Here is an 11,036-nt window from a genome sequence, read left to right on the forward strand (position 1 = left end):
CGATGGCGGCGGCGCCCCGGAGTCTTTCTCGGAGTTTCGTCAAGAGGTCCTGCGTTTTTAGGTCGAAAGGGGTTTTATAGGCGAAGAGGCGGCGCAGTAGGGTGCCTGGGGGCTCCTCACCATAGGCTGGCGCGGGCCCAGGCCAGGCCGCGCCGCCTTATGGTCTGGTGGCCCTCTGGCCCCTCTCCGACTCCCCTTCGGTGTTCTGGATGCTTCCGGGAAAATAGGAGGTTTGGTCTTCGTTTCGTCGAATTCCGAGAATATTGCCCGAACAGCCTTTCTGGAACCAAAAACAGCAGAAAACAGGAACTGGCACTGTGGCATCTTGTTAATAGGTTAGTTCCGGAAAATGCATGAAAACATTATAAAGTGCAAGCAAAACATGTAAGTATTGTCATAAAACAAGCATGGAACATCAGAAATTATGGATACGTTGGAGACGTATCATAACTATGTGTGGTTTCATGCATTGTGTTATTTATTATGTTTTAGACTCATCTTATCTTGGGTGTTCATGTCATGTCACCAAAATGTCTTAGAGTGTGTAATGTTACTACCTATGCTATTCCTACTATGAGTAGTCTTATCTGTTTCGGGTTATTCAAACAACTTATTTAATTGGTGGGCACCATACACTACCGGCCTCTAAAACCAGTCGAATCATGGTGTGTATAGGGTTTAGGGACCGTAATCAGACTTTACAAGATCCCAAAATTCCTTGAAGAAAGCATGCCCAAAAGCTCATTGTTTAACTTCATCCACGGGAAATGGGACGAATCAACTCTTGCCTCTATTTCTTTCCCGAACAACGTTTTATTTAGTTTGCGAAAACATTTCACCGATCTATTGATAATCATCCCTAGTAACATAGTACTACAAAGAACCTAATAAGTAATAAAAATTACAAATTGGTCTTTAGAACACCTAGCGATGAGTCGATGACTACAAACACTAGCACGAGTCGAAGGCCCGCCGCCATCCTAGCCCCTCCATCACCGAAGCTGGACAAAACCTGTCGTAGTATAGTTTTTTCTTGCAGTAGACGATCGGTAAATCGTCGTACTAAGACCCCAAAGAACCAGTGCACGCTAAAGGTGAGATATATTGAAGGAGGACCGGCAAATTCGAGTAAAACATTATTCACTCCTCGACCCCGGATGACATGTGAAACCTGCTTCATCTCTAGCCTACTACCTACTGGTCAGCCGGCTCTATAGAGGTGGACGATCGCCTGTTGCTCTCTCGATGCTCTCTCTCTCTCCCGCTCTCTCCGCTGCACCTCCATCATCGATCCCCCGTTGCTCTCTCCGCCACGAACGTCAAGTAGGCGGCTCTATCCGCGGCCACCACCTCCTGACCCAGCTGCTGCTATAGCTCCTCCCGCCGCCGACGGTGATCCAACTCCTGCCTCCGTAGCCGAAGTTGCATCTCCGCCAACCGCCGCCGCTCGTAGACATCATCCTGACGCTGTTGCTCCTCCCGCATCAACCACCGCAGCGCAAGCTGCTCCCACCCTCCCGCTGGCGCACCTCCCACCAGCGCTGCCGCCGCTCCACCTCCTGGTTATGTGGCTCGTCCGCGACAAAGGCATCTACGGTCGCCTCGTACTCTACGAGCTGCGGGTCCTCCTCCACGACTTCTACGGCCGCCTCTAGTGCCGCCTCCTCCCATGAATCGAACATTGTGGTATTTTTTAGGGTTTAGATTTTTGCACCAATGAGGCGGGGGAGGAGGGATAATATAGACGGGCGGCGAGGCGGGAAACCTCCCACGCAGCGTCGTGGCGAGAGAGTTTCCAGCTCGGTGTCGTGGCGGTAAAATCTCCCGCACGGCGCCCTGGCGTCACTGACTGACGGCTCCCACACCCAAAAAGTTTCGCCTCGCGAGGCGCCGGCGCTCGATTCGCGCCCTTCGCGTATGGGGCCGGCACGGAGTTGCCGGCGCTTCTATTGGGCTCAAAAAAGCGCCAGCTCTATTTAGGGCGCGCGGTGTGAGCGCATTTTCGCTGCCGGCCCGCAAAACGCTATCGGGACCGCTATGAGACGGGCTGGTAGACAGCTATATATCGTTTTAATTTCAAAAGAAAGTTGGCTATGGTGATTTTCCTTGGCCAAAGCCTGAGTCCTTCTACTGCACCTCCCTTGCACTTGCACGACAATCACCGGGCATTCTGTAAGATTTTTGGTCAAGACAGAAGACTGAAATTAGCCATAAACCATTTCAAAATTCAAAAAGAGTTCACCCATGGTGCTTTTCCTTGGCAAAGCCGCAAAGCCTGAGCCCGAAACGACAAGCTCCTGCAGCCTCCAGCCTTCTGCTACTCGTCCCTTGCACTACAAGCCAAAGCTTCTCTCTCTCTCTCGAGAACATGACCCGGCCGTCTTCTACCTCGGTGCCGACGCCACCGCCGGCGGAGGAGCTACACTCGGGGGCGGCGATCGACGTCCTCACTGGGGACGACCTCCGCGACATCTTCCGCCGCCTCTCCCTCGCCGACCTCCTCCGCGCCGCCCTAGCCTCTCACCGCTGGCGCCGCGTCGCCGCACGTTGCCTGCCCCGCGCCCCTCCCCTCCTCGGCTACTTCTTCCACCCCGTCAACACCGCTCCCCCGCCGCCCATCGGGATCGAGGAACCTGCGCCAGTCCACTACGACGCCGTGTTCGCTCCCCTCGACGCCTCCTCGCCGCGCCTCTCCCTCGACTTCGCCCCTGAGGCCTCCCGCTTCGAGCTCTACGACTGCCACCAAGGCCTCCTGCTTCTGCAGCCGACCGGGTCGCTCCCCAAGTGCATCATCCCCCGCATCCTCGTCCTCGACCCTGCCACCCGCCGTAGCGTGCTTCTCCCGCCGCCGCCGCGCGACACAGTCCCCGACGACCGCCGCTGGCGCAGCTCAAGGTTCTACGTCGGCTCCGCGCTGCTCTCCCGCGCGCACCCGAGCAAGCTCTGCTTCGAAGCCGTCTGCTTCGCCATCGACGACGGGCACCCGCGCGCTTGGGTCGCGTCTGTCGACAACGGCGAGTGCCGCTGGCGTGCGCTCCCGCGGGACGAGGACGTCGCGGTCGATTTTCATCCCAAGTGGTTCGAGGGCCGCTGCGTGCACGCCGCCGGGAAGATGTACTGGCACATCTGCAACTCCGATCGCCTGCTCGTGCTAGACCCTGCCTCGCTGCGCTTCTCCTACCTGCTGGCGCCGGCAGAGCTGGCGGAACACTACTGCACGTACCGCATCGGGGAGACGCCGGAGGACGGGCGGCTCTGCATCCTGGCCGTGGCGAACAGTTCGTGGCTGCAGCTCTGGGTGCGCGGCGGCGAGGCCAACAAGTGCAGCGACAACGGGTGGCTTGTCGAGAGGGATATCCTGCACATGCGCGTAGTGTGGGAGGCGGTTCCAGGCCTGCCCACGGACATGGCACAGAGGATCTTCTGCGTTTGGCCCAGCGACATGGACGCCGGCCGCACCGGCAAGGCCTTCATCAGGACCTTTGGATACGGCCGCTACTCGTTACATCTGGACACCGGCAAGATCGAGCGCCTTGCAACGACGGATGGCAAGGACTACGGGGACCCAATCTGCGCCTACTTCCTTGCGTGGCCGCCTGCGTTCCTCGCTCCCGAGTACTACTGAATTTCCGTTGATTCATTGGTAAAACCTCACTCCCAACTTCTCTCTTCTCCCTAGCTTCATGATGCCATATATACATATATATTTTTTCACATCCCCACATATATGTTGCTTGCTTATTACTGTGCTTAATTTCCGAGATCATATATATGCCTTGAGTACGTACGTAGCTTCTTGCAAGTGCATCACACAATACATGTTTCGGTTTGTTCTAGGATATGCAAAGTTATAAGGATTTCATCTTGCAACATAGCTAACTAGGGTACTGTGAAGTGACAGGGCTCCATTTCTCTAGGTTTTAGATAGCTACAGATTATCCATTCTGGTGACCCTGTACTTCCTCTGCTTGGCTCAGTCTCTAGCTTCTCCTTGACATATTCATAATCCTATATATATTGATATGTCATATTTTGCAATCCAAAGATTTCACAATTGCAACGATGAAGTTTGATGGCATCTTAATTGGTCCCTCTAAGTGACAGTCGTTGGCCGGGGCAGACCACTTTGTTCTTGTTTCATGTTAGCTAGTAGCCTAACTCCGAAATTCTAAAATGCAGGGGCAATTGCTATATTTTTTGAAATAAGGGTGATTAATTAATTGTTAACTTGACTGAAGGTAAAATTTGTTACATACTGATTTGAATGTAAAATGTGTGACAACTCAGCATGTTTTCTGCTTGCAACACGAATCTTAGCTCTCTAGATACTTTTGCACAATACATGTGCTTGCATTTCTTAACCACCCATGAAAACTCCGGCAGATAGATGTAAATATGTACATATATTTATTAAGCTAGCCATCTTGCAAGATAGCTATCTAGGGTACTGAAGTGATTGGGTAGGTTTTAGATAACCAGAGATAATCCATTCTAGTGACCTGTACTTCCTCTACTTGGTTCACTCTCTAGCTGCTATTAGACATATTCATAATCCTATATATATATTGACATCCATTTCGGAAAAAAAATATTGACATGCTATATTTTGCAATCCAAAGATTTCACTATTAAACAATGACGTTTGATGACATCTTAGTCCCTTTAAAAGACAGTCGTTGGCCGGGGCACACCACTTCTTCTTGTTTCATGTTAGGTTTTTTTTCGATAAAGTGTTTCATGTTAGCCTACCCTCCAAATTAAAAAAATGCAGGGATAGTTGCTATATTTTTTTGAAACAAGGTGATTAATTGTTAACTTTACTGCAGGTGAATTTTTACATAATTGATTTGAAAGTAAAATGTGTGACAAGTCAGCATGTTTTCCAGTTGTGAATCTTAGCTGTAGATACTTTTGCACAATACATGTTCTTGCATTTCTTAACCACCCATGAAAACTCCGGGCAGATAGATGTAAATATGTAAATATATTTGTGATGAATGCTCCTTCAGTTTTTTATAGAATCAAATATACTTGTTTGTTGTGGTCCGTAACAACAAGACCAAATAAAACAGACATTTTTTACTTACTGTGCCAAGTGATCACAGCATTACTAAAGATTAAATGCTGTCAACAGTCATTATACTTACTTATATATGCTGGGAATAGCAGTCTACTTGTTGATTTGTTTTCAGTCTAACCATTTGCTGGATAGAACACTCTTTCGTGATTCTCATCATTTTACAGTCCATCAGAATACTTATAATCTCTCAGAAAACTCTTTCCAGAATTTCCTATTGGAATGACAACTCCTGATGCCTGTCTCAAATTATCTTATATGCGAGCTTAGTTGTTTTTGTTACAAAAGAGTTTAGTTTTGTGACCGTCCACCATCCAGTTTGTTCCTAGTATTTCAATGGTATGAGCACGGGAAATTTTGTGGCTTATAATTCTATCATTTCTGTGATTCAGGGTGTTGAGTCCGAAACTGGTGTTTGAAGTCAGCTCACATCCTTTCATCTTTGGGCCAAAGTTCCATCTGGACCTTCACACAGCGCAAGAGGAAGAAGATTACCTAGTTATGCTTCAAGACTATCAAAGCGGTGTCACCTCTATAACCGGATGATATTTGCAAAGGCTATTTGTAGCACTTTTGGATGATTTGCTACTCCTTAAATTGCATGGTTGTGTGATGGGCGATTAAATAGCTCTCATTTGCACGCGTGACGCAAGCTTAGTTTCAGTACTCCTTAAATTGCATGGTTGTGTGATGGACGATCAAATAGCTCTCATTTGCCGCGGGAGGCAAACTTAGTTTGTAATGCTCTAGCTTGATGGCATTTGTGTAGCTCATCTCCTGCATACATGTAGAAAGAGAAGTTGGTGCAATTTTAATTAATCATGTTGTGCCCGAACAGAGTCTGACTAGGTACCAGCTTCAAACACTACTGCGGCATTTCATCTGCTTTATCTTACCACTGCCGCACAGCATGGGCGATGGGTTGCAGTTGTGCTTGTGTATCATTGTTTATTGTGATCTGTTTTTAAGTGATCCAGCGACGCGCTGGTGATGCAAAGTGCATCTACAGCATGAGCCACAGAAAAATAGCTGGAGAGACTGGGCAAAAAAAGGTTAGAATGAAAATCCTAGTTTTATGCTAAAGAAAGCCTTCCAATTTAAACAGCTCATCTATCTCCCTACATCAGTGTTTTGCGGTTTAAAATATTGTTTGCTTACCTAATAGTCTGCAGAAGACAGGCTAAATGCAATGAAGAATCAAGCTATGTCACCAGGTTTGTAGAACACTCCTTGAACTACCCAATTGCTTGATGCTGAACTATGGCTTGCTATACAAATTCAAGCAATTAATTTGACCATCATAAGTGCCCAAACACTCAAATACCAAGGCACGGCGGAACAACACTAGATTTGAAATAAGATAAATATTACAGAATACGAGCAAAACCATGGTTCGTCCAAATTCAGCATAATTTGACAGTACATCTGGCCAAATATCATCTTGTCCAAAGGATGCTTAGATAACATAGCATGAATAAACCAGATAGATAGTCTCATACTGCACACACCACACAATGCTCAGAGCTTCTCGGCGTGCAGATTGAAAGGGAGATGGCAGCACATAAGTAGTGAGTAGAATTAGATATGGAAGGATGCATGCAAGCTGACTCCAAACAAAGTTGCGCCAATGCGTTGCAAGTCACCACCCTAAATCATAAGAATGACAGAATTGTCAACAACCAAATTTGCAGCGAATCAAACAGACAGAATTTTATATGAGCAAACAAGAAGAACCACTAGTTAAAAAATAAAATGGAGTTGTAACAGAACATTAAGCTTATGGGTACATTGTTTGGAACTGGAAACGGGATAACAGCTCAGTATATGAAAGATTGTAATAATTCAACTGTACTAGGATCTATTGGGTATGATCACAAGCAAATTAAACTAGATCGTCTATCTCCTAAACTTAGATAAATAAGTTCACAAAAATGACTCCAATGATTTATTTTATAGAGTGAACATTACAATTTCATTTACCAATAATGACACAATGAACAACCCATATATAGTCATATGCATATTTGACACCAATTATATCCTTTCTAGTAAAATCTCTTTGATCTTCTAAATGACTAAATTCTGCAAAATGCAGAGACACAGTTGCACCCTGTGTGGCAGTGTGAAAATCAACGTGGGTAATAAAGACTACACTACCCAAGTCACTACCAGAAACAGAATTATCTAAGAGAACAAACACATTATGGTACAAACTAAACGTATGGCTCAGGATGCTGATTTCTTAGGCATAAGATTCAGAAAGATTAGCTAAGTCTAGTGGAGAACTTGCAACAAGCCTCAAGCCCACTGAATTAGCAGCATAACAATCACCCAGCATTTTAGAATTCCATACCAAACAGAGTAAGCGAACTCAAACCCAATTGACAGAACTGTTATGCCAAAACAAACATTACGACCCATAAGCAAGATAATTACCGGTATATACATTATGTCCGCCCCGGTGACAGGATTACTTATCAAGTAGTACTATATAAAACCGGTCACTTGAAGTTACTATAATGCATGGCGTCAAACTTTCATTCAAAACGTTTATCAACAATTCAGACAGTAAAATGGAGAAACGCTGGGATGCAGTACAGCACTAGGATAGGATCATGAACATGAACATGTGCAGAAACCAGAGACTATAAACCATGAGGCAAAAATAAGTGAAGTAGCAAACATGTAATTATGGCTTGTGCTGCTAGCATAAAAACATGGTAAACAACAGTAATTATGACGAGAAGTTCAGAACATATCAAAAGTAAACTTAGTTTTGATTGTCACCCATTATTGCAGCTCTGAGCACAATCACTTCAGTATCATGCAGGATGAACTCCCAACCCAACAAATCCTAGAATCCTATGCGCTGGGATACAATTGTGCTTCCTACTTGTGGTACAATGCACATGCAAAAAACTTGTCGAGGCAAGAACAGCACTTGAGAAGCTTTTTTTTAGGAACAGAGGGAGTATATAAAATCAGTCACTTGAAGTAACAATAATGCATGGCGTCAAACTTTCATTCAAAACGTTTATCAACAATTCAGAGTTAAAATGGAGAAAAGATGGGATGCTAATACAGCACTAGGATAGGATCATGAACATGTGCAGAAACCAGAGACTATATAAAAACCATGCGGCAAAAATAAATGAAGTAACAAACATGTAATTATCTCTTGTGCTGCCAGCCACCAGAGACTATAAACCATGCGGCAAAAATAAGTGAAGTAACAAACATGTAATTATCTCTTGTGTTGCCAGCATAAAAACTTGGTAAACAACAGTAATTGTGACGAGAAGTTCAGAGCATCAAAAGTATACTTAGTTTTGATTGTCACCCATTATTGCAGCTTTGAGCACAATCACTTGAGTATGATGCAGGATGAACTCCCTATAAGGCTATAACCCAACCCAACAAATCCTAGAATCCTATTCGCTGGGATACAGTTGTCTTTCCTACTTGTAGTACTATGCACATGCAACAAACTTGTCGAGGCAAGAACAACACATGAATAAATGTGATATTTTTTCGATAAAGAATAGATGTGATATAACTAGCATATATAAGAGCAAGTAACATTGGTGAACAAAAAAAAGGAGAGGAAGGTGGTCTTACAAGTAGTAACTGGATTCAGCACTGATCGGGAGCAAGGAAGGCGGGCGGCCATGCGAGAAAGTAGGCGAAGATGGGGTGTCCGTAATCCATGCCGGTTTCCGTAGACAGGCGCTCGAGCTTGGCCGTATCGAGATGGAAGGAGAAGCGGCCGTACCCCATGGTTCTGATGAAAACCTTGCCGGAGCGGGCGGCGTCCATGTCGCTGGGCCAGACGCTGAGGGTCCTGAACATGGGGTGATTGGGCAGGCCAGGCATCATGTCGCAGAGCACGCGCAAGTCGACGATTTTCCTCTCGAGAAGCCAGCCCCTGTCGCTCCACCTGGTCTGCCCGCGCACCCAGAGCTGCAGCTGGCTCTCGGCGTCGGTGACGATGCAGAGCCGCCCATCTTCCGGCGTCTCCCCTACGCGGTACTTGGCGCAGCCCAGCGCATCCGGCGCCCGCAGGTAGGAGAACCTGAGCGTGGAAGGGTCCAGCACGAGCACGCGCCAGGAGTTGCAGATGTGCCAGTAGATCTTCCCAGCGGCGTGCACGCCGCGTTTCTCGAACAGCCAGGGGTCGAATTCGACCAGGAGATCCTCGTCCCGCGGGAGCGCGCGCCAGTGGCAGTCGCCGTCGTCGACGGACGCGACCCAGGCGCGCGGGTGCCCGTCGTCGATGGCGAAGCAGATGGCCTCGAAGGAGAGCCTGCTGGGGTGCGCGCGGGAGAGGAGCGCGGAGCCGATGTAGTACCTGGAGGTGCGCCAAATGCGGTCGTCGGGCACCGTGTCGCGCGGGGGCGGCGGGAGGAGCACGCGGCGGCGGGTGGCCGGGTCGAGGACGAGGAAGCGGGGGATTATGCCCTTGGGGAGCTTGACGGCCGGTTCGAGGAGAAGGAGGCCTTGGTGGGAGTCGTAGAGCTGGAAGTTGGAGGCGTCCGGGGCGAAGTCGAGGGAGAGGCGCGGGACGGAGGCGTCGAGGGGGTCGAACACGGCCTCGAAGCAGGTTCGATCGGAGTCCTTGGTGGGGTGGAAGAAGTAGCCGAGGAGCGGGGCTGCGGGGGGGCAGCAACGGGAGGCCACGCGGCGCCAGCGGTGGCAGGCGAGGGCGGCACGGAGGAGGTCGGCCGCGGGGAGACGGCGGAGGATGTCGCGGAGGTCGTCGTTGTCGAGGACATCGATGGTCGCCGCCATCTTGGGCTCCGCCGGCGGCCCCTGGAGGTAGACGAAGGTGGGGTTTTGGTTTTGCGTCTGAAATCTGGGACTGGAGAGGCTTCTGGACGAAGTGTGATTTTTATCTAACGTTTGGTTCAGGCTTTCTGGTGCGCTCTGGGCCAACTTTTTTCGAATTTTGAAATGGTGGTGTGGTTTGATGTCAACTGTTGTCTGTTTCCCGTACGGCTTGACGACTGTAAAATCATCCAAAACTCCTACTACTCCTACATTTCAAAATATGTTTTTTAGAAAGCTATTTTAACTATCTAAAAGGTTTATATTTAAGAACGGAAGCAGTACATGTTAATTAAAGTTACTCCCTCTTCATAAAAGGATGTCTCAATTTCAGATATATTTGAATGTATCTAGATGCTAGAATAGGTTCAGATACATCAAACTTTCGACAAAACTCAGACATTTTTTTATGGACGGAGGGATACTAAGTTGACCGTTTTAAAACATTAGCTTTTTTAGAAAGCTAGAAAAGACGCTTTCTAAAAAAGATTTATATTTTGGAACAGAAGCAGTACATGTTAATTAAAGTTATTAAGTTGGCGACTGTAAAATCATCCAGAGATACTCTCTTGCAATGGTATTGAGATTTCCAAAAACATATACCTTGGGCACACAAGCTTTCTACAAAATACATGTTAAATAAAGTCATTAAGGCGATGATTTCATTAAGACAACGAATGTATGACCATGATAGTGCTGACAATGCATTTCGACACAAGCACGACAAATAGATGTGCAACTCGCTATAATTTATCTCGCATATACGCTTTAGGATATGTTTGCTTTACTAGCTATCCCACATGTGAGATGTGAACATCCAATTTTTTCATGGTTAACATATGTTTGGTTGATATTATGAGCTAGATTAGGGCATCCCAGTTTGGAAATATACCCAACAGGTTTTGGCGGACAAGCTCAATCATCCCCGAATTGATGTACATATTTCCTCACCCCTTTCTCCCGAACAAAAAAATAAATATTTCTATCCTTTTATTCTCACATCTCTTGGAGACACATCTTGTGTCGGTTAAACCCTCCTAATTGTTGTCAAAATATTTCCTTTTATTTCTCTAAAGACCACTATGATGAGAAAGTTTCCTTAGCATGCCTATCCAATTTTATCGTGATACGACTA

At 47.0% G+C, this 11,036-nt stretch overlaps 2 protein-coding genes across 2 annotated transcripts; one reads left to right on the forward strand and one right to left on the reverse strand.

The window, feature by feature from the left end:
* Positions 1-2,368: 2,368 nt before the first annotated feature.
* On the forward strand, positions 2,369-3,625 carry LOC124656584. Its single transcript, XM_047195299.1, has one exon. It carries the CDS (start codon positions 2,369-2,371, stop codon positions 3,623-3,625), a length of 1,257 nt encoding a protein of 418 aa, XP_047051255.1.
* Positions 3,626-8,710: 5,085 nt separating this feature from the next.
* On the reverse strand, positions 8,711-9,865 carry LOC124656585. The gene has a single exon (XM_047195300.1). The coding sequence runs from the start codon at positions 9,863-9,865 to the stop codon at positions 8,711-8,713; it is 1,155 nt and encodes a 384-aa protein (XP_047051256.1).
* Positions 9,866-11,036: the final 1,171 nt, after the last annotated feature.

The sequence above is a fragment of the Lolium rigidum genome, chromosome 5, assembly GCF_022539505.1.
Source record: "Lolium rigidum isolate FL_2022 chromosome 5, APGP_CSIRO_Lrig_0.1, whole genome shotgun sequence".
Classification (NCBI taxonomy): Eukaryota; Viridiplantae; Streptophyta; class Magnoliopsida; order Poales; family Poaceae; genus Lolium; species Lolium rigidum.

What these genes read in the sequence shown, in the direction of transcription:
- LOC124656585 (XM_047195300.1), bottom strand. Translation starts at nt 9,865, where the DNA reads ATGGCGGCGACCATCGATGTCCTCGACAACGACGACCTCCGCGACATC.
- LOC124656584 (XM_047195299.1), top strand. Translation starts at nt 2,369, where the DNA reads ATGACCCGGCCGTCTTCTACCTCGGTGCCGACGCCACCGCCGGCGGAG.